Below are 27,811 nucleotides of genomic sequence, written 5' to 3' on the forward strand. Positions count from 1 at the left end.
AATCATAATTCCTAATTCATCTGCATGATTCCCTTTTTACCCTGGTAGCTTATGGGCTAAAAGGCTTCCTTGACATCACTCTGTGAGACCTCTCCACACTCACACATAGTAAGGTACTAATGTGTGAGAACACAGAATGTTACTTGCCTCTTTGGTTGTTTTTTGCATTGGACTGTTATTGCTAAAGTTTTAAGATCAATATACTTGTTTTCCTATTGCTATAGATACCTGGAGATGGGTATCAACCGGCGTAAGGAAGCCTTGCTGAAAGAACGAGAGAAGAGAGAGCGGGCCTATCTTCAGGGGGTGGCAGAGGAACGAGACTACATGTCAGACAGTGAGGTTAGCAACATCAGAGAGGCCAGGGCTGATGGCCTGGAGAGACCAAGGACAGCACCCCAATCAGAGTTTGACCAATTTATCCCCCCTCAAACAGAAGCTGATTCTCAGTATAACACACTAACTAGTCCCTACTCTCACTATGCCCAGTATGTTCCCCAGACCCAAACCACCAGCCACTACACCCAACAGAATATGTACCAGCAACAGTCCCTTTACCACCAACAGGGGTCTCCTTACCCAACTCTTTCACTGACCCATGCCCAGACGCAGCAAAGCAGTTACCAACATGCTCTGCTTTTGCAGCAGGGAAAGCAGCGACAATCCGATTTAGAGCCGAAGATGACCACCAATTACGAAGTGATGCGCAACCAGCCTCTGCTCATTGTGCCAACCTCTTCAGAAAGTGGCTATGGGGTGGCTCACCTTGGAGGAAAGTATGGAAGCTTGGACTTGAGACTGGGGATAGAGGAGAGGAGCATGGCCTCAAGTCCCATGTCTAGCATTTCTGCTGATTCATTTTATGCCGATATTGACCACCACAGTGCCAGGAGCTATGTGCTTATAGAAGATATAGGGGAGCTCACTAAGACCTCAACAGGGCTAAGCAACAGTGGCTTAGGTTCTGGATTCAGCCTGCCTGATAAGGAGTTGGCCAAGGCAGACAGGCTCCTAAGGGCAGCAGAAGTCAGGCGCACAGCAGAGGTAAATATTTTTCCATTACAATATCTACTACCTTTACCTTTCTCGTCTCTTTAATGGTCTCACATCCTTTGTAAAAAGTTGAACTTATGAGCATTGCTACACTGTTTTTTAACCGCTATGATACCAATTTTAAGGGCTGTTCAAGGCAAAATAAGATAAAAGTAAAAAAAGCGAAAGTATATAAACAGCAGTTAAATGTTCCTTAATGTTAAGCATTTGAGCGCTTGGCATATAAATGCAGACACAAACATGCAAGGAACTGATTATATCAGACACCCTTGCAACATACTCACCTAGAGCAAATGTAAACAAATGCAAAAAAAAAAAAATCAAAGATCACTTATATAACATGTTACTGTTCAACTATGTAAAATAATTGTTAGAGACATAAAATACATTATGATACATTATTTTGCACGTTAAATTTACACTACTGTTGAGACACTTAAAGGAGATCAATTATACTCACTTAAAGGGCCCATATTATGCTTTTTCTGGTTTTATATGCGCTTTAGTGTGTTTTCCATGTGTCCTGTGCATGTTTAGGCACATCTATTTGCAAAAATTAAAAGTCCACGGAAACGCGGCTTCTCCTATGTCCTCCTGTTAGCTGCAGCATTAGCTGCATGTAACGCTCGGTTCTAGCCCCCCTCGAAAAAAAATTGTCAGTGTGACGTGTTGTCAGTGTGATATCACTGATCTATGCCCATTGGCTCGTTGTGGCAAGCCCAGCAGCTCATGTTGTATGGCCGTTAACTTCTGTGGCACGCCCACAATATGCTTTAGCCTGCGGTAGCACAGTAGTGCTAAGGTGCTACGGTGCTAAGGTGCTAAGGTGCTAAGGTGCCAGAACCTGACATCAGGTTCTGGCCAAGTCTTACAAAGTTTTTGTAATGTTTAGTTTAGAGTGCCAGGAGTTGCCGAGACATCCAGCAGCATAATCTTATATGTATGTAGTTAAATATGGATCAACATAATAGATGTCTTTACTGTATTGCATATTATTCTTCCCTTACAGGTGGCAGATTTTTTAGGCTCATCTCGGCTTCAGGGTTACGGTAAAGGCGAAGATGACACTATGGAGGAGCCTTATGAGCTGAAGCTACTTAAGCAACAAATTAAACAGGAGTTCAGGCGTGGAACCGAGGGACTAGAACACTTAACAGGCCTTGGCCTGCCCCAGTATCTCCCCAGTGATAGTTTTCGGCACTTTCCTAAAGGAGAAAAATATAGCATTGGCAGGCTAACTCTTGAAAAACAGGCTGCAAAGCAACTCCCGGCAGCTGTGCTTTACCAGAAACAGATGAAGAACAAAAAGGCCATGATAGACCCAAAGGCCATTACTAAGTTTTCCCCAATTCAGGAGAGTAGGGACCTGGAGCCTGACTATGGCAACTACATGGGATCTGGGGCATCCTCTGTAACAAATCTAGCAGCTACGGCAAGGTTGCTTCAGGATGAGATTACATTTGGGATCAGAAAAAACTTGTCTGAGCAGCAGAAATATTTGGGCTCCTCTTTGGGGGCCAATCTAGCAGGTTCTCTTAACCTTGGGCAGTCCCATGGACTGGGATCTACTATCAGAGCAACAGCCCAAGATGATGGGACCTACCCAAGTGGATCCCGTTCAAGACCCTCATCTCGCCCATCCTCCCGCCCCTCTTCAGTTTATGGTTTGGATCTATCTATCAAAAGGGACTTATCTAGCTCTTCACTTCGACTTAAAACAGAAGGGGAGGTCCTGGATGCAGCATTTGCACCTGGGGTGGCCAGAGCAAAACCAACAAGTTTACCTATCAGCCAAAGCCGGGGCCGTATCCCCATTGTGGCTCAGAACTCTGAAGAGGAGAGCCCCCTGAGTCCAGTGGGACAGCCTATGGGCATGGCTAGAGCCTCTGCTGGACCTCTACCACCGATCTCAGCTGATTCCAGGGACCAATTTGGGTCCAGCCATTCCCTGCCAGAGGTACAGCAACATATGAGGGAGGAATCTCGGACAAAAGGCTATGATCGAGATATCGCATTCATCATGGATGACTTGCAAGGTGCAATGTCTGACAGTGAAGGTAAATGGAACCTAAGACTGTTGCAGCAACTCAATTATTTGGACCTGCTTATCATGCATGCTAATGCTGAGTCATCCTTCTGACTTTGTGAAGTGTTTTTTTTCTCAATTCCGTTCTCCAGATAATTGTTGTTGCATATTTCCACCTTTAACAGTAAATGTCATGTACATGTTTGCATGCTATTTCTTTTATTTTTAAAATATTACTCACTGATACATAATACTCTAAGCCTGAGCTTATGTATGTGACTTAGCAGCTCTATCCATGTTTGATCTCTGAGTTCACTAGCATGCTTTGTTATTTTGCTTTTTTTGCCATGCCTTTAATTCTTCTCAGTTTAATTTTAACCCCATAACCCCATATTATGGCTAAATTATTTTAGTAAAATGCCTAACTTTATTTAAATCTTAGAAAAACACATTTTTTTAAATCATCTATGTACACCTGGCACAGTCAGAAAATGCATGGAAGATAAAAAAATACTCATGTTTAGAGAGGTAATGACACATAGGCTAATGGCAGACATGAGAAATAATTGAGAAACATACTCACTGGGCTGAATAATCTTCTAATCTTTTAAAGTAAGATAACAATAAAAGGTAATACAGCTAATATAAAAGTTTAAGCTATGTATTATGAAAACATCTGCATTAAAAAGATGTAGGTCATTGTAATAAAGAAACATTATAAGTTATCACAATGTAGAATTTAATGATCTCCTTGTTTACATACACTACCAAGAGTCCTGCATACTATTTAAGTAATCAAGAACATTCTTAATGTTTAGTCAAAGGATTTAGAGTCTTTGAAATGCTCTAAAGCATCTGAAATCTGCAATAACATATTTGTACAAGGTACAGAAAGGAGTGTCTTGGGATTCCCTCTTTGTTTTTTTGCTTGTCTTTTTTTATGGCTCCTACTCCTACTCTGCAGTTGCCTCAAATATAAATATATTTATATTTTAAGTCACCTTTTTATAATACCTAAATAAAGAATAAGCTGCTGTAAGATTAAATAAGTACGGCTGAATCATGGTGGTCTGGATATTTTTCAGCTTTATACAGTTATGCTCAAGGAAATCACTTTGTGTAGCTTCTTTTCTCTAGCTCTTTGTAAGCCAGTATCACACCTACCAATTCAAGTTTTTTCTTTCGTTGTGGACTCATTCTGCAAAACAATGACTTTCTTCTGAGGTTTTCTATGCAAATATGTACTGTTAAAACTAACTTTTTAGTATCATATCATTGACTCCTTTATGTTAGGTGTCTGTCTTTGTTACTTTTTATCTTTTGTTTTTCTATTTGTATCTAACTCTGCATCCATGCATGTCGTGCAATACATTCTTCATTTCCATCTTAATAAAGTGTATGTTTTATGCTTGCCGGTTGCTGTTTTGCATGTCTAATGGCTATGTGAGTTGTCCATGTTCCCCAGTAATTGATAAATATTGACATGAACTATTCCCATATCTTTAAGTGTGGGATTGGTAGTGTTCCATTACGTTTGGTAAATGAATCTCTGCAGATATTAGTTCTTTACTTTGTACATTTATTTTGATACAGTATGTTATGCACTTCTTTCAAACTTAGACACTGTGAACTATATAAATAACTGATTTTATAAGCAACCTGATTAAGACTTAGTTGAAAAAAGGGATTCATAGCATCCATATTGTCTATAAGAAAAGTTTAAAAATGCATTACACTTCACATTTACATTTAGCAAAATTTGTCAGGTTTGTTTCTATACCGTTAACTGAGGAACAGTATAGTTAAATTCTAAGAAAATATCTATCCTGACCCTATGTGAAAGTTTCCATCTGCCTTGATTACAGCACTAAGTGAGTCCATGCTGGTTTTGAACAGAGATGATGCCAGAATCTTTCATGAAAGTATCAGACACGGTAGAGTATATTACAGTATTAGTTAAAACCCCTCACTTTCCTGTTACTAATACGTCTCAATTTGACATTAAGTTATTGTTGGCCTTTCCCCTAAAATGTATTTAAATGTTGTACACATTACTTCTGCTTAAATTTGAAAACCTTCTGAGGCTAGTAATGTCAGATGTGCAGTAATTTCAAGCATGCATCTTATATTGACTAAGTGCTTTTAGTGCATGTGCTGAAGTATTCTCACTATAGTTCTAGTCTTAGCACAACTCCTTAAGTCTGTTTATGAACCTTGGTTGAATGCATTTCTGAAAAAAAACATACAACTTTGTACCACAGCTGGAGGCCCAAACTGGAATATAGAAGGTGAGACAGCATCCCAACTTCCATGAAGCTACAACAGAGACTGTATGCCTCCATGCCGCATATCATGGTCCTGAATGACGCACTGTTTCTGGTTGATTTGTAAACATACCAGACTCATAGACAAAACATGTCATTTAGCCAAACTTGAGTAGTTGACATGGTCAGATTCATTCCGGAATGACACACCATCTCAGTGGCACTGGAAATATGTCATGTGTCCTATAGAAGTGAACTCAAAATACATCATTCTGGAATGACTGCACATCACAGTGGTTCTGTAAACATATCAGACCCATATCCAATATTCATGTTCATGCACTTTTGCTATCACGTGTATATTGTGTGATCATACACAATTGTTTCCACAAAAAATATATTTTAATTGCTATCCAGTGTATATATGTAAAAGGCATTTTATAGTATTCTGAAGGTCGATGTTGCCTATGTTATTAATGCAATCATTCTAGATCATACAACTCAAAGGTAATGTTAAAAACTGATCAGTGCTTCCTATTCTAATACAGGTAGATAAAAAGGCAACATTTACCTTCAGCATAAAGAATCATTGGGCATTTCTTCATCATTTCCGGTGCATCTCCTCAGAAAACTAGTCACATTATATCCATATAGTGACAATATTTAATATTTAACGGCAATTAATGACACAAATTAAAATGCAGGACATTCCCAACAACCTGGCATTATTATCATGGCTCTATAACGTCTCTTTAGTAGAGATATATAAAATGTTCAGGGTTTGCAATAATGATACTGTAATGTGGCACACAGCAACTAGTATCTTCAAGGCGTAATAAACCAAATTGAAAGGTTATCAGATCTCTATATGGTACGTTTTTAGTTATTTATACTGCTCTTATAGTACTTTATAAATACCTCAACATAGTAAAGTAACACATTACAGTTGTATGTTTTTTAAGGCATACCATTAGCTTAAATGAAAGATAAGGATTTAGATATCATGCATATTTCCCCCTTTCCCTTCTGAAATATTTGTATCAGAAATTGTTTTTACAGTAGTAGTAGTTGATTAGCATTTGTATTTAAGTAATCATTTTTAGACAGTGTTTAAGAAAAATCATACACAATGGGACAACTCCAACCCACACTGTTTGGAATGAAAGTATTCTATATCGTAATACATGATTTCCCAGGGCTTCTTTCAGCTGAAATATTGTATGTAAAGCAACATTTCAAATTTGGCCTAAAAGAGCCCTCACACCAAGACGGGGAGCATTGCATGGTATCAAAGCATGCCTAACCTTAAATGCTCTCAAAATGTTTTCATCCTTCATTCAGTGTTTTGCAGTGATCATTTGATCGGACAGACTGAATGGATAGTGTTGAACAATGTTCATACTTCTTTGCTTTCACCTATCCAGTCTGATCAGAGATCTGTACTGCATTCGAGTAAAACTGAGATGATACAAGTGTTGTGATGCATTATCAGAAGCTTGTCCTTCCCCAAGTTGTCATTGCCACAATGTGAAACACAGTTCTTTGCTTGGAAGCTGGAAGCTACCGTCGTGAGTGTGTTTTTTTTTTGTGTACGCAGCTTTTAACCACTTCCTCTCCCCTGCTCAGCCTACCATCTAAGGAACGAGGACACCGATTGGTTTGATAAGCCAAGAGAAGGACATCCGCAGAGCGGGAGCATGTCAGACAGGAGACAGGTGAGGGTCAGGCTAACAGCATTCAGTCTTTCCTTACATACATTTTTGACTTTGTGAATGTGATTTTATTGCTGTAAGGAAAACCCATTTCCCTCATGCTGTTCTTTAAAATCTCTCTCAGATGAAACTGGTCCCCTATGCCTTCCCTCACACTCGCTTCAAGCTTAAGAGAGACCTGAAGGACACCAGTGTGTCTGGTATAATGCTTTACATTGGTATTTCACAAAAATCAAGTGCAAAAACATGTTTTATTGCAGTTTTGTTGTAGTTATCTGCATGTTTAATTTCTCTCAGGGAATGGACTTGGGATCCGAGTGGTAGGTGGGAAGCTGATTCCGGGCAGTAGAGGAGAGATCGGAGCCTACATCGCCAAGGTCATCCCCGGTGGAGCAGCAGAACAAACAGGAAAAGTTGTAGAGGGTAAGAGAAGAATGAAAAAAAGGAGGTGCTATTTATATGTATTAATGTAAGTTTTTAGTTGCTCATTAAGTTCCTATGTTGGGAGTTGTAAGGAAAAAGCTTCAAAACATGAGCTTTTCAAATCAAGGTAAAAGAGATGCTTTGATTTGACTTTGCTTGGTCTGGTACAGACAGTACATGATACACCATTTCTAGTGCCTGAGAAATGAATGCTTTGAACTGATTTTTTTTTTTTTAAATCATTATTAACCTTTAAGTTAATACCATTCACAAAAGAAAATCCCTGCATGAATCACTGAATTCCAGATGGAGAAAGAGAGCTGCTGCTGTATAGCCTTCTGCTGTTATTGTCTGTCATGTCTCTTCTCAGCACATCACATCCAACCCAGAAAAAAATAAAAAAAATCCTGTCATCTCACCCTGCCCAGCGCTGGGCTGTGTTAGTCATTAGGTTATATTTAGCATTGCTATAGACACACAAAAACACAGCACCAGGCACAGACAAACACATACACAATAATTAGTCTCATTACTGTGAAGAAATAAACCTACTTAAATTACATTTTAGTTTATTAAAGTTCTCACATGATTAATCTCCTAATGTTCATTATTTCAAGAGGCACAGTATTCATGGAAATTCACGCAGTTTGATATTTTTAGGGCTTATTTGCTTCTTTCTTTAATGGGAAACCCACCAAATGGGCTGCAATGGCTTAACTATTGCACAAGGGACGGGGTGAAGGGCAGATGAGCTTATGTATTTGCTCTTGGACGGATGTATTCCATTTTATTTTCTTTACAAGCAAATAAGCGCTGTATTAAATAACAGGGGTGGTCAGGCATGTGTTTACTTATATTGTATGCTGAGTAATAAAGTAATAATTACGCAAATGTCATGCGTCGTATATGCTCCACTAAAGGACAATGGCAGCGGAACATGCCTTTAGGTGCATGAAGAAATGAAGTGGGGGAGGATGCAGTGAGTTATATAGAGAGCAGCACTTGGCTCTTGCAGAAGCATACCGAGGAACTAGCCTTTATATGTCCTTATAGCTGGTTTATAGAAGACCAGGTTTCAGTCCTGTAAGTGAGGCCTCACACAGCTCTGGCCTTTGAAGGCACAAGTTTGCTGTGTGTCTGTGTTTAATATATTTTTCACTGAAACATTAAAGGCTTAATATGTGATTTTTCACACTTAAATGTAATAGAAATCAAGTATATTATAGTATAGTAGTATAGTATATAGTGAATTAAAAGTCTTCTTTAATTAGGTTTTAAATTCAAATAATCCGGCGCATTTGGTGCACTAAATATTCTATAACATATTTTAAGTACTACATAAAGTTTAAACATGCCATATTAACACAGAAGAGAATTTAAAGGCTTAATATGTGATTTTTCACACTTAAATGGAATAGAAATCAAGTATATCCTCTGAAAATAACTCTGTGAGTCATGACTGTCTACAATGGGTGTAACACCCGAGTCCCACTGTCTGTGATGTTTTCAGAGTTTTCAGAGTCCTATCTTCACTTTGTTTACATCGCCCAGACGGCCGGCTGACTCCTCCCCTCGTGTATAAAAGTTGTTTAATTGAGGGACTAGAGAAAAGAAGAATAACATACTGTACTCACTGCTTAACTGTGTTTCTAGATCACGCTCATTTCAGGTAAATTTACATGCAGTGTGAAGATACCAGCATAACAAAGATCACTAGCATTAGCATGCTAACACAACAATGCAGCGCCAGTTGTTTTGGTTTCATGCTGGTGCTCAAGGGCGACATCTGCTGGATCAAAAAATCGCATATAAAGCCTTTAACATAAAGGTTTTCATATAACATTTTTTTGGAGGCATTGTCTCACCTCTACCTCTGTGGTGCCATCCTTTGTTTTTAATTATTTGTGTGAAAACAAGCTTACTCTAGTTGTCATGTTGCTGCTCTAAATGCTCGCATGAGGAGATGACAAAGTCAACAAAAAAAACCTAATTGAAAATTAAATGTTTTCACTTTCCCACTGGGTGTACTGCAAATTGAAATATCACATCTGCTCTCTGAGCGCGTAGGCAGATGGATTTTTTGTTTCTTATGTTGAGACGAAGTGAAATGCCTGGCCTCAGGCTGTACAGTATAGCAGATTGTCTGGGAATTGATAACACCCTTCTTTTGAACCTGCCGCTTACCTTTTTATCACACCACAGGAATGCAGGTGTTAGAGTGGAACGGAATCACTCTGACAGGAAAGACTTATGAAGAAGTGCAGAGCATCGTGGGCCAGCCATGTGCAGAGGCGGAGCTCTGTGTGAGACTGTGAGTTTGCATCTGTCACCATTTACCCCTCTGTCCCACTGAAACTCCGACATCTTTAGTCGCAATATGGTAACATTGCACCCATGTACAGCCTGTCTCCTCCCTCCCTTCCCCTCTCTTCATTTCACACCCCTTCATCCGTCAAATACCACTATGAATGATTACTGCTTAGTTACACTGGTTGATAGTCCAATCATACATTTCCTGTATGGATCCAAACAGTGACCTTAACATGCTGTCTGACCCTGAGCACCCACAAGCCCTGGAGCACCATGTCCAGCTTAAGGCTGGTATGTACAAGGATTTTGTTGATATGTCTGCATGCATGCATGTATCTGTGTACTTATTTCACATGAATGCAATCTGCATCACTATACCTATTTGTCTCAGTAGGTGGGCAGCGTTCACCAGGAGTCGATCCTAAGCAGTTAGCTGCAGAGCTGCAGAAGGTGTCCCAGCAGCAGGGTCCCGGTGTTGGGTCTGGAGGTTTGGGTGTCCTATCTGCGCTGGAGCGCTCTGCCCTCCTCCACTCAGGTACTGGATCTGCAGCCTCAAGCGGTGTACCGAGCCCTGGCCAGCCTGCATCCCCGGCCATAAACAAGAAACAACGGCAAAAGGTAGCGAATTTGACTATTCTAGCATAGTTTCTGCTACCACGCCTCAGAAACACACTTTGGGTGTCACAGTGTTGGGATATACAACTAGTACATGTTGCACCAGCTTTACATTTTGTAAAATAGAACATCTGCTCTCAACACATTAAAGTATGGATCTATCTCTGAAGCCACGGCCTGTGGAACTCTGTGTGATCCATCATGCTTCTCCATTAGTGTTGCATCATAGAACAGTACAAAGGGCAGGTTGTATATGAAGGTCAAATGGTGTGTTCCGGTGTTCAATCAGGGGGGACAGGCCAATTATAGAAGAACAAGAAATTAGCGCGGTACTGCGCATGACCCTTGGTGTCCATTACACCTGAAATGATGACAAAAATACACAAGAGATTCACGAGTGAAATTATAAATAAATCATTGATTGTTAAAGAAAATGAATTATGCATCATGCATCAAATCTGGTGATAAATACCTAGCATAAAAAAAGGACAAAACTAATGTGTTTGTTTGGCAGACAGCACCTAAACCGAAGTGGACAATACGTATTCCTGGAAGTAGCTCAAATGATTGATCCAGCTTCTCAAACTTCACTGGAGGACTTTTCCAGTCGATAGCATGGCTCAGATGGTCAAGTCTCTCCTGAGGCTTATAGATCCAATCAGACATCTTTACTCTTCATCTCCTCATCCCTACAAATACTATTCCTCAGTGAGCTGACAATATGCTGTTTATTTTGAGAAGTTATGTCAGAGAACCAATCACTGTAACGTAATCACTTGGTAACTGCTGACAGCGACCGGCATAACGTTTTATTTTTTTGACCCGAGTTTTGTTTCTGTCTCTACGATCCAATCATGAAGCTGTCATTGTAAGAACTTTTTCTGCAATTGTTTCGCAGCCAACTGATCCGATTAGGACACAACACCCAATCACTGGGGAGATTCAGGTAGGCTAAGCACTTAAAAAAAACTACTTGATCATTCATTCGTTTGTCAGTCTTTCACTCACAGCTTTCACTTTTTTTTTTCTTTCAGCTCCAGATCAACTACGACAGGAACCTCGGAAACCTGATCGTCCACGTCCTGCAGGCTAGAAACCTGGCCTCGAGAGACAACGACGGCTACTCTGACCCCTTTGTAAAGGTCTACCTCTTACCTGGGAGAGGGTGAGTCCTGAGAGTGTTTTAAGTTCTAATGAATGTCTGGTCTTTGTGTCTGCCTTTCCTGTTTTTGTGTCTGTCTCTGTCTCTGTCTCTGTCCCCCTCCCCCCTATTTCTTTCTGACTTTGTACCGAGTGTGCTGTGCTGTATGGAACTGACTAACTACTGGAGTTTGTATGAGAGAATGAGACTGGACAGGATGATATGAGGCACTCATTCGTAGTGGAATTGGATTCAAATTGGTTAAAATTGCTGAGTCAGTGGTTGGGTGTTTTATATTTAAAACGGAGCCATGACAGGATACTTTGGTACACTGCAAAATTACCAAATTGTTTTCCCAACGGCATTGGTAAAAACCCTACGCAATGATGAATTTTCACGCGTTTCCCTCGTAGTATTTTTAAAGTCGTCCCCTAGATCTACGTATGTCCGCAGCTTCCTCCTCATATCCTGTTTGCTCCCCCATAGTCCCAGGAGCCCGTGAATAGCAGGAGAAAGGATCGATACGGCCTTTTATCTTCTCTGCGTAGTATCTGCTCTTAGATAATAACCCCGTCAGACCTGTTTATGAGATTATAAAGCTTCTCTACCTTACAAGCTATAAAGGTTAGAAGCGAAGGCTCGGTAGGAAAGCACTTTTGCTTCCTGCTGTAACATGAGCATTTTGAAATGAATTTATTTGACGTTAGCAGCACAGTGCACAGCTATAGTGCTATACAACAACATTTCTGAATTAGTCATTCAACCGTAAGCGAGGATTTTTTTGGGGGGGTCTTGCATCACACAAAAAACAGCAATACACCAAAGGGAAGAATACGGATTGCCTCAGCTCTCTATCCTTTACTGCCTTTACTTTTGAGCTCTTCTGGGCTTCTCTGACTGTTTTTTTGTGTTTTTGCTTTTCTTGTTTGTGATATCTGCCCTCCTCTTCCTCTTCTGGACTCCCTCAGCCAAGTCATGGTTGTCCAGAATGCAAGGTAGTGTGGTGCTGATCTTTGCTTTTTTTTTTTTTTTGTTAGTGTTATTCTTTTTTTTTCCTTTCTGTAAATGACGTCTCCTCCAAAGCAGTTGCTCCATCCTTCTGTTGTGGCCTTTGTTTGTTTGTCCAATTATCTGCTGTAGTTCATGGTGTTAAAAACAGTCCTGTCATTGCCTTTTTCTCTCCATGCCTCTCAATTTTGACTCTCCTCTGATTTTTACCTCTGAACAGATTTGTTATTTTGTAAAAAAAAAAAAAAAAAAAAAATACATATTTTCAGTTTAAGTAAACATCTACATTCAAATTTGTGTCTGGTGTCTCCAAAAACAGGAGGTTGCCTATTATAAAAAAGCATCTACTCAGTCTACATTTGTGGAGTATGACTTGTTTGGTGAATGTTTGCCAATGGAGTCAAGCACTGAAGAGAAATGTTACTTTCTTACTGATAAATCATTTTTGAATTTCATAACTTATCAGCGCTGATAACAAGAGAAGGACCAAGTATGCACAGAGGACTTTGAACCCCGAGTGGAACCAGACCGTCATCTACAAGAACATCCATCTGGAGCAGGTATATAGTACTGTGCAGGGCGACACCACACATATCTCATGCAGGTGCACACACACATACACACACACACACACACACACACACACACACACTTTCACTCTGTCTTCAATTACTGCTTGTGCTGTGAGCCATTTGTGGGTGAAGTGGACATCTTATATACTCTTGTTAGGATTCTGTCCTCATGCCTTATCCCTGAGGCTGCTTTTAGTAACCCTGCGCAGCCTCTTATCAGCACTCCCAAGACTTCAATTTTAACAAACCATCATTTCTGCTCAACACAGACAGCCTGAATTTGTTTTATTTGAACCTCAAAAAAGAGCGTTTGAAACTTGTGCCTGCCAGTCTGCCATTGTGCTGCTGTGTGTCTGGACATGTGTTTTTTTTTTTATTCTTGGGGGTCTGAGTTCCCAAGAAGTATGTGTTGCTAGTGACAGATACGCCACCCCAGACAGTAATTACCGCTGCGAGGGCTGAGTGCAGATATGGAAGCTTTGGGTGGTCAGGCATTAGAAGCCCTCTATGGAGACAGGGGGATTCATCGGCTCTGCTGATTAATCACGTCTCATCACCGGGGCAACCCTTTAAAAAAAATTCCCTCCCTGAGATATGTTTCCATCTTCTCCCACACACACACACACACACACACACACACACACACACACACACATGTACAAATTCACAGGTATTTGAACACATGTATGAACACATAAAGGAAAAGACATTTAATGCAACTCTCTCAGCATTTACAGTGAATTACCCTCCTGCTGTGGGTGTGCATTCATTCATGCACTGCATCGTTCTGTCACGCTTCCTCCGCCCACCTGCACACAAACACGCACACATCTCTAGCTAACACATTACAAAACACACATACAAGATCTGTCATCATAATCTTTGCCCTCTCTCTCTCTCTCTCCTCTTTTCCACGCTCTCTATGCAGTTAAAGAAAAAGACGCTGGAGGTCACAGTGTGGGACTATGACAGATCCTCCTCCAACGACTTCCTCGGAGAAGTGAGTGCTTTTCGGAATCTTGAATGCCCACGTCTGGAAATGTCAAAGTCGTTTTGTATTCTACCTCATGCGAACGTTTTCTTACTCCTTTATATTTTTGGAATGACCAGCTTTTTTTTATAGAAAGGAAAAAAGCCTTATACACTCAGCTTTAACTTTGTCCTCCCAAAAGCTCTGAAAACAAACATTACTTTATGCCTTAAGCCTGCATTGTGTTCAGCTATCTATCTAAATTAAGTAGAACATTTGTGTTGGGCTTGCTTTCAAAGTTATGATTTTCCTTCTTTCAATGCTGCTGTACATGTTAATTGGATCCTAGGTGTTGATTGACTTATCGAACACCAACCAGCTAGACAACACGCCCCGCTGGTTGCCTCTGATGGAGCAGAGTGAGAGCATTGAGCACAGCAGAGCACACCATGCTGCACAAGGCCCACCGGGCTCTGGATCTGGTCAAGGTCAGGGATATGGCCAAGGCCAGGGCCACTTATCGGGGCCTGGGATGGGACATGGCTATGGCACAGGACAGAGTCAAGGATCAGGACTTGGAGATGGGAGTCACGATTCACCTAAAAACTCTGTGATCAAGAGTAGAAGCCACGGAATCTTTCCTGATCCAGCCAAAGGTAAAGTGATCGTAACCTAAAGCACCTCATCTACTTAATGCTAACATTTGTGTGAAGCAGTTGCATGGTTCTGGATCATGAAACAGAAATTATTATTCTCAGCAAGTTTCTGTTTGTGTCAAAAAAACTGTGATTTAAAATGTGGTCACTGAGTTGTGACACAGAGAAAGAGACGGTTGCCATAGAAACAACAATAATCGTATCTTGACAGCTGTAATTACCCTTCATTTGCTTGTCAACAGCTACAAGGTAATAATTAGGACCCCTTTGGAGCAGAAAAAATCAAATACTTCTCACAGTTTGAATAATTTTCATCTTCAGCTCGTCTCTCTCTCGTCATATTAGCGGTTACAACCCTTCATTTCGTCTCCCTGCAGATATGCAGATGCTGCCTTTAGAAAAGTCTCACAGCAGCCCGGGCAGCTCCAAGTCTTCCTCCGACGGCCAACTGCGCTCCCACGGTCCCTCCCGAAGCCAAAGCAAGAGCAGCGTCACTCAGGCCCACCTCGAGGACGCTGGGATAGCCATCGCTGCCGCTGAGGCTGCCGTGCAACAATCCCGCCTGCAACCAAGTAAATCCCGCCCCTGCCTTTAATACACTTCCTGTGACATGCCTCCTGTTTTTCCAGCGCATGCAAGCTTTGTCGATATTGTTTGATAAAAACCATCGTCCGCCATGTTATTTACCTCCTTAACATTTTACCTTTGCTTCCTCTGTCCACATAACTTATCCTTTGATCTATTATCTTAATGTTATTCCTGTTGCAACTGAGATAGATCAATCTTACTAACACGGTGACTGAACAGAATCAAAGTCAGAAGAAAAGTCAAATATCTGACATATACAATAACCTTAAATTGAATTAAAAGTCTTCTTTAATTAGGTTTTAAATTCAAATAATCCGACACATTTGGTGCACTAAATATTCTGTAACATATTTTAAGCACTACATGAAGTCTAAAAATGCCATATTAACACAGAAGAGAATTTAAAGGCTTTCTATGTGATTTTTCACACTTTAATATAATATAAATCAAGTATCTCCTCTGAAAATAACTCTGTGAGTCATGACTGTCTACAACGGGTGTAACACCCGAGTCCCACTGTCTGTGATGTTTTCAGAGTTTTCAGAGTCCTATCTTCACTTTGTTTACATCGCCCGGACAGCCGGCTGACTCCTCCCCTCGAGTATAAAAGTTGTTTAATTGAGGGACTAGAGAAAAGAAGAATAACATACTGTACTCACTGCTTAACTGTGTTTCTAGATCACGCTCATTTCAGGTAAATTTACATGCAGTGTGAAGATACCAGCATAATAAAGATCGTTAGCATTAGCATGCTAACACAACAATGCGGCGCGAGTTGTTTTGGTTTCATGCTGGTGCTCAAGGGCGACATCTGCTGGATGAAAAAATCGCATATAAAGCCTTTAACTGTCTTTTGACTAACTAATAAATAAATGTGTATTTTATTATTATTCCAAAAATAAAAGCACCACCCAGATTCCTGTGTCTCTACTTAAAATGTGCATGCGCCGATCCCAAGCATATATGGTTTCTACCGAACCCCAGTGTGGAGACCTCTGACCCCTGAATAGAAACCAAACTGGGATGGCAATCCTTCACACGTCTTCAACCAAATTAACATGATATGAACAATATCGATTTCTGTTTATGTATAGTGTAGTGTGATGTCCTCATAATGAAAAATAATAATAATTGTCATCCCCTTCTAAGCTAAGTCTGTCCTGAGTCAGAGCTATTTAAGCATGCAGTTGCCGCTTCCCTGGCTACTGTTCCCTTGGCCACTGAGGGCTTTGTGATGCTGCAGCCTCTGTGTGTGTGCATGTCTGTGCCATATGAATGAACCCTAACATAAGTTACAAGAAACACACAGAGACTCACACAGGTCCGGCACACAGGCCCCTCCCCCCTCCCCCTTCCAATCCTCTCCTAAACCCCCTCGGCCTAAATCAAAAACACAGACGCACCTGAGAGGTGTCAAAGTCAACAGGAGGCTCACTCTGCATTCCCCCGGCCAATGAGAGTAAAGCGGTCAGCTGACCATGAGGGGAACAAGTTTTCGAGGGAAGGTGAGGCAACATAGGAAAAATAAATACTTGTAATACTTATTCATAAACAATTATGCAATAAAAAAATATCAACAAAAAAACAGAAATAAAATAAAGTCTGCCATTAAACCAAATGTTAAACTATTGAGGTAAATAACTTAAATATCATGTAAAGATTTGTATGCATTTAGGATTGTTTCTGTCTGAGAGTGTGCATGTTTTTATGTTGCCTGCTATTGACATAATATTAGGGATGCACCGATGCATTGGTTTAACATCGGTAACGGTAACATAAAGGCAAATTATGTAGCCAATGTCAATAGCCGATGTTTATTTGTTGTGCCAAATCCATTTAATGCTGATGTCTAGTTCATCTTAAAACTGGTTCAGAGAAGAGGTTTTTTATCAGGCAGATGAAGTCCCCTGATGAACAGACTTGACTTGTTTTCATTATCAAACATGAGAGAAAATGTTGGCATTGTGGTGGTCTGACACCAGAAGAAGTCATGAAACAAACATCAGAATCAGCAATCGGCTAAAGTATTATTTCCAACATCAGTATCGGCCCTGAGTTTCCCAATTGGTACAGCTCTAATAAATATGTTTTCATGGCTATAGAAACAGATTTCCAAGCTATTTCATCAAGTGATGTTGTTTTTCACACATCATTTAACTATTCTATCGGTCTCTGTTTTACTGTGAGGGAGTGGGCACTGTGAAGGAGCAGAATGTACCCACCCTTCTGTCTAGACAGAAACACCTTACATATTCCCTGAACTAATCATTCTTTTCCATAATATAGGCTGGAGCATGACTCAACAGCAGCAAGGGGACCCCAAATAAATAATTAAGTCTGAGGAAATATACACTGTTGTCTCACTTTAAAGGCTTAATATGCGATTTTTTGATCCAGCAGATGTCGCCCTTGAGCACCAGCATGAAACCAAAACAACTCGCGCTGCATTGTTGTGTTAGCATGCTAATGCTAGCGATCTTTATTATGCTGGTATCTTCACACTGCATGTAAATTTACCTGAAATGAGCGTGATCTAGAAACACAGTTAAGCAGTGAGTACAGTATGTTATTCTTCTTTTCTCTAGTCCCTCAATTAAACAACTTTTATACACGAGGGGAGGAGTCAGCCGGCCGTCCTGACGATGTAAACAAAGTGAAGATAGGACTCTGAAAACTCTGAAAACATCACAGACAGTGGGACTCGGGTGTTACACCCATTGTAGACAGTCATGACTCACAGAGTTATTTTCAGAGGATATACTTGCTTTCTATTCCATTTAAGTGTGAAAAATCGCATCTTAAGCCTTTAAATGAATGGGTAAATGAATCCAAGTGACCTTCATTTTTTTGCAATGATGGAAAATAAGTGTGGTGTTTGTCCGTTAAAACGGTTATACACTGCACTGCTTGAAGGACAAGCTGTCAAATCCATTGATTGGTTCCTCCCCTGATATGCTGTTATGTGATGCTCAGTCAAAGTTATGTGTGACAAGACAGCATCACTGTCAGTGACTGATAGCTGGGGGTGTGAAGGGTTTTCTGTCGACGTGCATGCATGCGTGGTGAAAACACGAGTCAGACCTTTGAGTTTGTCGATAGAAAGAACGACAGAAAAGTTAAAGTGAAAGATAGACAGGAAAGTATTTCTTCACCATTACCTCACTCTTGCTACCCTCAGGACCAGGACACAGATTGGCCGATGTCTCAGGGTCGGTGGTGCTGTCAGCCCCGAGTCTTGTGGGAGACGTCTATGGAGGCCTGGAGGGGGACGACGGGGAGGGCACCGGAGTGGACAGTGCCATTTTCCAAGTGCCACGCATGTAAGATCATATGGGGCTCATTTTTTAATCAGCATGCTATGCAAACAGTAGTGCTTTTGGCTGTCTAGTATTTCTTTGTAATTTATCCCTGATGTGTTTTTTTTTCTCTCACAGTGGGAAGAATATTCCTAACGGCACAGATAAAAACCAACTAGGGCCCACGGAAAATGAAGGCAAGTTCCAGAAACATCCTCTGTTCAATGTAAAGACGTCTTAAGAAAAAAAACAGTCTCATTATTTATTTTAACGTGGTAGAGGTCGCCATCTGCTGGCTACTTCTTGTAACAGCACTTGTTTGCTTGCTTGTTTTTTTTGTAGTTCTTTTGGAGCCTTTTTGCCTTTAATATATAGGACAGCTGAAGAGAGACGTGAAATGATGGCAGTAGAGAGTAAGGGGTGACATGCAGCAAAGGGCCGTGTTCCAATTCGAACCCACGGCCGCTGCAATGAGGACTACAGCCTCCATACATGAGGAACGCAACATTACACTAGGCTATCCGGATCTCCAACACTTTTATTAACCCAGCCATTCATTAAATCACCTATAAACTGTGTTATGGTACTGACTCTGTACAACTGTGCAATAAAATGTTTTCTTCAGGAAATAGTGTCAACTATAACCAATAATACCCAAGCCTAAAGAATTCACTCAGGATGTCGGAACTTGGGAGAGAAGTGGTTGTCACACTATCCTACCTGTGTCATAACTATATCTACGTTTCATGTTGCTGAGGTGTCATCCATCTCTAGTTTCAGTTTGTAACAAAAGGCCCAAGGTCATCTCAGGCTGTAGGCTGCTAGGTGTTTCACAAATGGGGGTCAGGAGGTCTATCTATCTATCTATCTATCTATCTATCTATTGAAAACACCAGATAATGCATGTAGACCAGAAAAGGGATGATGTCCTTTAGTTTCAAAAGAGAGTTCTTAAATTTGACACACTCCATAACAAAGCACTCACCTCCAGAGAGACTATACAGAGAGCTACCCCCTCAGACAGCTGTTTCTGGGACTCCATTCACTAGCAGAGCGCCTCAGACGGAAACCCAATCAGATAAACCAAATTATTAAACATAACAAAAAAAAAATGTACTTAACACAGTGGAAAGAAACCCAAAACACAGAGGAAATTCAGAACGTTATCTGGCCCTAAATAGAGAGTACACACAGTGGTGGAATTCTTGAGCACTTTGAATGACCCAAAACTGAGGACGGTGTTCAGACTCAGTGAGCACAGCCTCATGAGAGAGGACGCCACAGTTAGACTTTGGCTTCCCAAAGAGGACAGACTCTGCACCCAACAAGAGCTAGAAACAAAGCTGCACTTTTGAACTACCTGTCCACTGTAGGACATCAGAGACACCTATTTCCCACTCATCACAAACACAACTTGTGGATTTAACTTAATGGACCACAACCAAAAAAACGTGTGTACCTGCAGGGTGAGGAACATCAACAGCTCATAACCACCGTCAACAATATAGTATACCTATCTGTGTATCACTGCAACATCTGCACTACTTATCTCTGTACACAACTGTACATACATACAGACCATAGAGCTGTAAATATACTTCTTAGTAAAAAAATCTCTTTACATTTTAGTAGTAATCTGTATTTTGAATTAGATTTCAACTTGTATTTATGAGTTAAACACAAATTGATTTCATGTTTATACACTTTATTGTACTGCAATCCTGCACATCTCTGTTACTTTATTGTTTAATCATTTTGTTATGCTTCAATTTTCTGTTTTATTTCTATTGAGCTGTAGCTATTTAAACATGTGTTTCCCATGCTAATAAAGCCCTGCGAATTGAAATTGACAGAGACATGAAAATGTCCTGACCTGGTTTCATCCCTGCCCAATTTAGGTCTGCTAAATTATTCATATTATCTTGATTGACACAAGGAGAGCATGCCTTTTCTCTGCAACTATATCTGCCTGTAGGTTTTAATGGAGGGTTCACTAAAGGCTAGCAAAATAAAGAAATTAAACAGAAATCATCAACTTATTTTAAAAAACTGATCACACATACTCTTTCATGTTTTTTTGTTTTTTTTAGGTGGTAAAACACAAGTAATGGGGGAGATCAAGGTCGCTCTCAAGAAGGAGGTGAAGACAGAAGGAGACCAATTGGTTTTGGAGGTCCTTCAATGCAGGAACATCACTTACAAGTTCAAGAGTCCAGACCATCTACCAGGTACGGAAGTACTGTGTATGTGGGCAGATACATGAGTGAGACTTTACCATAACGTGTGTTTTATTAAATGTAAAGATCATCTCCACCCAAAAAAAATGTTTTTTTTAAAGTCTATTGCCCTTAAAATGTCTGATACTATATACTGTATTTATGTAAGGTTTGTGAGAATTATTTGAATGAAAGACTGTACCACATATGTCAGCATGCACCAGATCAGCCAATATAAAATGTAGTTGCAGTAGCCGGGTTTCAACCTGTAGAGGGCAGTCACTGCAAATTTCTAACGCAATATGTTGAATTTCAATTCTTTGTGCTCAGATTTGGACCTGAATTGATCAACAACATTTCTTAACACTCATATACAGAGGTTTACAGCTGTGAAAAAAGGTTGTCTTGTGGTTTAGTTACTTTGTAACTAAATGGGAGGAAAGTATGCCAAGGCCAACTGTTTAGTAAGCAATAATAAAGCATATAAACTTAAACCACTTAGCATTGAGCCAATGAGAACATACTTCACATTAGCACAGTGAAGTTTTTATGAAAAAAAATATTGAGTGTGCAGTTGTGGACATATGCTAGATCCTGTAGTTTCATTGTGTATCTGCCAAAACTACTACCAAATAGTGTTGTGGTACATGAAGTCGGTCTTGGTCTTGGTCTCAAGAACGGTCCTCAGACCATTTACGCTCTAAGTGAGTGACATGGCTACTGCACTCAAGTTGAAGATTTTTCATTGATATTTGTGGTCTTTGTATTGACTCTGTCTCTATCCCTAAGTGTCTTGGTCTTGTCTCAGTCTCTGAGCATTCTGGTCTTGGGTATATCCTGGTCTCTGTTAGTGTGGTCTTGACTACAACACTACTACCAAACAGGAGAATCAGCTTTATTATTTTAGGCTGTATTACCATCACTAACACTGTCGATCACAACCAATTTTGAGCCAACAAGCTAATGCTAACAAACAAAATTGAACATGCTATCTCAACTTAGTGCTTTCAGACTTCTGCACGTTACAACTACAGTCTCATCTGAGTCAGACTGAGGCTTCAACAAGATGCTGTATGGCTACATCAATGTCACTGCTAATGCTCGTCAACTAGATGCTCACTGCTCTTTGAGCAGACTTCCCTGTGAGAGCAGTACCTGGGCGAGGTACAAGGTCTGATTCAGAAGTTCTCAGTGAAAAAGACAAGATGTGCTACTAGCCCTTTCACGTCTTTTTTAAATTTTGTTTGGTAACTCTTTATAATATCCATTATTAAGAAAGAGTAAATTGATAGTTAATTAATTTTAGTTCCTAGGTATTTAACTGTTGAATCAATTAAATGGTCATTAATAATGCCAAATAAACATTAGCAATGCTATAATTTCTGTTATTTTGTCATTAGTTTGTGTCAAATCAAATAATCATATTTTGTAACTTAGTCGATTACAGACAATAACAATCACAATCTGATTACATTAGTATACTACATAGAAACAGTGTAATTGTTGACACCTTATAACTCTTATTAAAATGTATTAATATCATATTGTTAATGATAACCAAATGATTTGAAAGCTTAAAGAAAAAAATGCCATTATTGGCCACTAAAATGTATTTAACAGTTATAATGTATTAAAAAAAGTATTATAAAACCTCAGTTTTAACTTCATAATAGAAATCAAAACACAGTAATATATGCTCTGAACTGTCTGTATTAATCATTTACAAAAAATTATAAACAGCTGTTGTAACTTGATAATAACCTCCCAAATAATGTTTATAAATGGTTTACAAACTAATCATTAACCATTAACAAAGTATTATCTAGCTATTTAAATAATTGTACATGCTTTAATGTTTTTTTACTTTAATTTCTTTGAGCTTTTAAATCATTTTGTTATCATTAACAAATACTCAATACAGTATAATAAGTGTTGTAAGGTGTGCCACAATAAACTGTTAATAAAAGCTTACTAATGTGATCAGTATTGTCTATTACAATATATTACAACAATAACATTATTCATGATCATTTCACTGATGGTAAATCAGTTAGTTCATTGATCATTAACTAAAGTTAATTAAATATCACTTTAGTGTGTATTAACAACAATATTTTGCAGGTTTTCTAACCCATGTTCCTTCTTTTTTGTTTTGCCCTCAGACCTGTACGTAAAGTTGTATGTGGTGAATGTCGCCACTCAAAAGAGGATCATCAAGAAGAAGACCAGAGTTTGTCGACATGACAGAGAGCCTTCTTTCAACGAGACCTTCAGGTTCCCCCTCAACCCAACTGGACACTCCATTCAGGTATGGCAGGCACCTAAACGTTGCCGTCAGATATGGATCTGTCTGTCTGTTAAACACGTTAAGTCTCACAAAACTGCGACAACATTTTTAACATTCAATACTTTTTTTGCACATTGCTTGATAATCCTATAACAAATCTAAACAGTTACAACAACAGGACAACAGATTAAAGGGCTACTTCACCCATTTGCATTTAGCTTTGTATCATTAGAAACCTGGTAGTATTTTTGAATGGTCGTGCATCCCGTCCTCATTTTCCCCTGAGATGGGAAATCTTTGTATTTCTGAGTCTGTAAAGGAGCTTCCAGTGATGCAAAAATCGTCATTTTACGTCACTGGAAGCTGTTGCGGTTAGCGGGGTGAAACTACAACACTAGTTCCTCATATTTTTGACCACTGGAGCTACAGACCAATCACAGATCAGTGGGTGGGAACTCACTCCCATAATCAAAACTTAACATCCACCATATTGCTTGGAAGCTATGCTAACAGACTCTATGGAGAAAGCTGATAATGGCGAAAAAATATAAATATAGCGGCGAGACGGCTGCTGCTGACAGGCCGGTCTTGTGTCTTGGCTGCTGCCGCCACTGGCCACCGGGGGCCGCACTATGTAGATTTGGTAGTGAAATTTTTAAGTTGGAGAAGTGAAACAATTCTATGATATATTTTCTGAACTAAATACACAAACTTTGCTACCAGGAGAGTAACGGTTTCACTCTTGCAGGCCCCCCACCATAACTTCTCGCGTAGCATTTTATCTTCAAACAGTTTTCCAGAGACCAAATTCTCCTCTGAGGACAGTTTGTGTTTAGAGTTATGAACATATACCACATAATCTGTACATTTCTCCAACTTTCACATGCCTCTACCAAAAACTCCACAGTGCACCTTTAATACGTTTCTCTCTTCAATGTGTTTCCAGCTTTTCTTGGTGTCAAACGGGGGAAAGTTCGTGAAGAAGACCCTGATAGGGGAAGCCTACATCTGGCTCGACAACGTGGACATGAGGAAGAGAGTGGTCAGCTGGCACAAGCTGTTTGTCAGCTCCACTCAGACCAACCCCTGAGCACCACCACCAGAAAAAAAAGCAGATGTGCTCGAGCCACGGAAGGTGAAGTCGCAATGATCTAGAATGTACTAGACATCTGATTTGACAAAAAGATGAATGAAAAAAAAAAGAGAAAAAGCAACAACAAGAGGAATGAAATGGATCTAGTTGAAGTCCTCTATCTGTTCTTTACTTTCCTGGTATGCGTTCTAAGGAGGAGGGAATGACGTGCTAAACACCATAACAACTGTATCAGTCCAACACTGCCAGCACACACCCACATCCTCACATGTCAAGAGTCTATAGCGGCTGTGGATTGCTTTTGAGAGCATTGTTGCCTTTCTATCCTTAGTTGTTAATGCCCTGATGCATATGAGACTTTGTTTTGGTGCTGTGCAACTGAGCTAACATATCTATTTGAGATAAAAGATAGAAAAAAGATGAATTTCACTTGATCAGAAATCAAAAACTTTTGTTTGTTGGCATTTTGTGTTTTTCTTCTCACACGAGAGTTGTCGTTGTAATGCTTGAATGATGGTTGTGACGTGTGTGGACATCAGTGCTCTTGACATATTTTATGATGAAGGAATGCAAAGTGTTTCTGTATAATAGTCTTAAAGTTTTGTGTAAAGAGAAGAAGAAAAAAAGGCATTATGTATTTGTATAAGTCAGAGTTACGGATGAGAACTGTACAGCACTTCAGATTGTACATATCTCACATGCAGGTTTCAGAGCATATCAGAGAATCACATTGTACAGTGTGAGGTTTATATAATACACAAAGATATCAGATTCAGTATATATCTAAATACAGTACACTGTATAAGAGTTATTCATCTGTCACTAGACTATATATATATAGATATATATTCAAATATAAACACATGATCTCTATTAGACTGAGGCTGTGGGTGGCGCACTGACAATCCAGTAGGCTACTTGAGGGTGTAGGCAGTCATAATAGCTGTTTTGTGAATGTGGACCTATGTGAGCTAACGGATGCTCATGAAAAAACAGCTCCTCGGTCCTCTGATCACGCTGATGTACCACTAAACAGATAATTTTTCGGTTAAAAGGGCGAGATCCGGTGACCTCATTGGCATCATGTTGTGAAGTGCAGGTCAGAATAACTATTAAATGAAAGTTGAAGTCTGAATAAAAACATGATGCATTGAATGTTACAAGCCAACTCTAGAGGACGACAAGAGTTTAATCACACCTGTGTCATGTGTACATTTCACTTTCAAGGCTGTTGTAAGTTGCTCAGAGTAGACTTTGTTTTCTGTAGCCCATGCGGTGATTCTAATGTCAGAATGGACTTCTCACAAGTTGTGTCAAAAACCATGTGTAGATCTGCACCTGTCATTACTTCACAGTATGGCAGCTCTGCTTACTCTGTGTTAGTGAAGCCCCCCCTTGGTCTGAGTTTGACCAAAAATGTATTTCAATATGATGAAAACAAAACAAACAAAAAAAAAAACAAGTTAAAATGTCAAGGTTCCCACTGTTTGTCTGACTGTGCTGTAAAACTCACTGTGGTGTTTTGTGTCAGTGACTCCTGTTTCAACACAGTGAACCAGCCTCTCTCACTGCCTGTGAACGCTCACTCAGGCCTGCCAGGGTTCAGTCCTATCCGGGGGACTGAGGAACACATAGGGCCAAGTGTCTCAGTACGCATGAGCAGCAGAAGACCCCTGTATGTGTCTTGTAATGTTTTGCCACCAGAGCAACATAAAAGTGATGAATATAACTTATCGAGTGACCCTCAGAGCTAACTGTCAGTGTGTTAAGGCATATCAAAGGGATGATGCAATTTTTTTTTTTTAAAGAATGAAATATTTAAAACGTCAAACACACTTAGAACATGATGTCACTTCAATTTCAACAAAATAAGAAGAGAAAAGAGAAAATAATACGGAGGGGATATGTGGCAGGTTTTTCAGTAGTTACTTTGCTGTGCCAATTTTTTTTTAAATTATTATTATTATAGACCTATTGGTTCTTAATTCTATGCAACATAAATGTGTTTGAATGCATTTGTTTTTTGAACTAAATGTTATGTCTATGTTTAAATATGTCGTATAGAAAAAAAGAACTTTAATTTGTACATCCTTGAAAGAAAAGATTAAATATATTGAGTTTTTTACTGATTCTAATATAAATTGATGTTAACGTCTGTTAACATTAACATTACGCTTGTGCACTTTATTATGACATTGTTTATTTTCTTGTCTCATTTTAACTGTCGACAACATGCAAGTTTATGTGTTTTTTTTGTCTCTGCACTTGGAATGAAGCGAATGACGGTGTACATGGTGGCAGAAAAAATCTTTGGTGTGCATTTTGTATCAATGTTGCTAAAAAGAAAACACATGCAGACATGTTGGGGTTTCCCAAACACAATGCACAATGTAGGCAGAAGTAAATCTTAAAAAAAACATCATGCTCATAGTTGAACAGTCGGTGTACAAAGTACAATAAAGAATCACAATCCCTCGATGCTCAGTCATGACTGTTTAACCCCTCGTGTTTTATCAGACATCCCTCCAGGTCCATACTTTGTTTAGGTCAGCTGTTGCCTGTTATTGTGAAACCATCTATGTGTTGTCGTTCAGAGGGGGTGTGAATGTGACTCAAGTCCTTTGACGTGTACATAAAGTGTTTATTTTCTACAAAGATTGAATGTTTATATTGTCTGAAGTTTGAGCATGTGAGTGTTGAAAAAAAAAATCACATTAGACTTAAAAATTGTACAGCAATGCGTGTCTATAGTTGTATAAGGGGATTTGACTGTGTTATCATGTGCTGTCAACCAATGACTATCTGTGCAACCACGTTCCTGTAAAAAAAAAACAGCCGAATCAACACAAAGGGGGGGAAAAAAAAAAAAACTATCCAACTTCAATATATGTCTGAGACTTTATGTTTTGGATGTTGCATGTTCTGTTGATGGTTTGTCTGTATATTTTGCCGACACATTATGTTTTAAAAAGAGACAGAATATGTATAGATTTATCTGTATGCTGACTGTAAAGAGAATATGCTTGTACAATTTGTCTTGTTTTTCACTCAGTGTAAAAACAAAGAATCTAATGTCATGGTTTTGTGGTTGTACACAGGATGTGTTGAGATAATATGCAAATTGTGCTGTAAAAGAATCAGCTGTTCCCCCCCTATGTCTAAAGAATAAATATTAAGAAGAGCTATATTACACCTGCAGTCTGGATTTTTGTTTTTGTCTTCAAATCAGAAGACTTTGTACGTTCATTTTTTCTTTTTCATTTGAAAATTAGAACTAAATTGTGGGCTCCACCATGGTGCAGTGGTTAGCTCTGTTGCATCACAGCGACAGCTCGAATCTTGGTTACTTGGGCTTCCAAAGACATTCACCTTATAGGTTAATTGGTCGCTCCACATTGCCAGTGTGGCTGGTGATCTGTCGATGTATTTTCCCCTTGTGGTTGACTTGCGAACAGTCCAGAGTGTACCTCATCTGTGCCCAATGACAGCTGGGATGGTTCTCCAGCCCCCTGTGACCCCACAACGGGAAACGCGCATATAGCGGTATAGATAATGGATGGTTGGATGGAAGGATGGAACCA

At 39.7% G+C, this 27,811-nt stretch overlaps 1 protein-coding gene across 1 annotated transcript in view; it reads left to right on the forward strand.

Moving 5' to 3' along the window:
* Positions 1 to 27,420, forward strand: part of pclob (piccolo presynaptic cytomatrix protein b) — a 61,800-nt gene extending 34,380 nt beyond the window's left edge. Inside the window, exons 18-39 of the mRNA XM_065957320.1 lie at positions 225 to 1,044; positions 2,063 to 3,110; positions 4,945 to 5,013; positions 5,341 to 5,367; positions 6,970 to 7,058; positions 7,180 to 7,255; positions 7,353 to 7,478; positions 9,681 to 9,789; positions 10,012 to 10,079; positions 10,183 to 10,406; positions 11,302 to 11,349; positions 11,438 to 11,568; positions 12,513 to 12,539; positions 13,019 to 13,112; positions 14,053 to 14,124; positions 14,444 to 14,750; positions 15,128 to 15,322; positions 18,517 to 18,658; positions 18,773 to 18,831; positions 20,725 to 20,862; positions 23,013 to 23,158; positions 24,084 to 27,420. Coding sequence (XP_065813392.1) covers positions 225 to 1,044; positions 2,063 to 3,110; positions 4,945 to 5,013; positions 5,341 to 5,367; positions 6,970 to 7,058; positions 7,180 to 7,255; positions 7,353 to 7,478; positions 9,681 to 9,789; positions 10,012 to 10,079; positions 10,183 to 10,406; positions 11,302 to 11,349; positions 11,438 to 11,568; positions 12,513 to 12,539; positions 13,019 to 13,112; positions 14,053 to 14,124; positions 14,444 to 14,750; positions 15,128 to 15,322; positions 18,517 to 18,658; positions 18,773 to 18,831; positions 20,725 to 20,862; positions 23,013 to 23,158; positions 24,084 to 24,227 — 4,159 coding nt within the window. The 3' untranslated portion in view covers positions 24,228 to 27,420. The remainder of the gene's footprint in view (positions 1 to 224; positions 1,045 to 2,062; positions 3,111 to 4,944; positions 5,014 to 5,340; positions 5,368 to 6,969; positions 7,059 to 7,179; positions 7,256 to 7,352; positions 7,479 to 9,680; positions 9,790 to 10,011; positions 10,080 to 10,182; positions 10,407 to 11,301; positions 11,350 to 11,437; positions 11,569 to 12,512; positions 12,540 to 13,018; positions 13,113 to 14,052; positions 14,125 to 14,443; positions 14,751 to 15,127; positions 15,323 to 18,516; positions 18,659 to 18,772; positions 18,832 to 20,724; positions 20,863 to 23,012; positions 23,159 to 24,083) is intronic.
* Positions 27,421 to 27,811: the final 391 nt, after the last annotated feature.

Source organism: Labrus bergylta, chromosome 7, assembly GCF_963930695.1.
Source record: "Labrus bergylta chromosome 7, fLabBer1.1, whole genome shotgun sequence".
Taxonomy (NCBI): domain Eukaryota; kingdom Metazoa; phylum Chordata; class Actinopteri; order Labriformes; family Labridae; genus Labrus; species Labrus bergylta.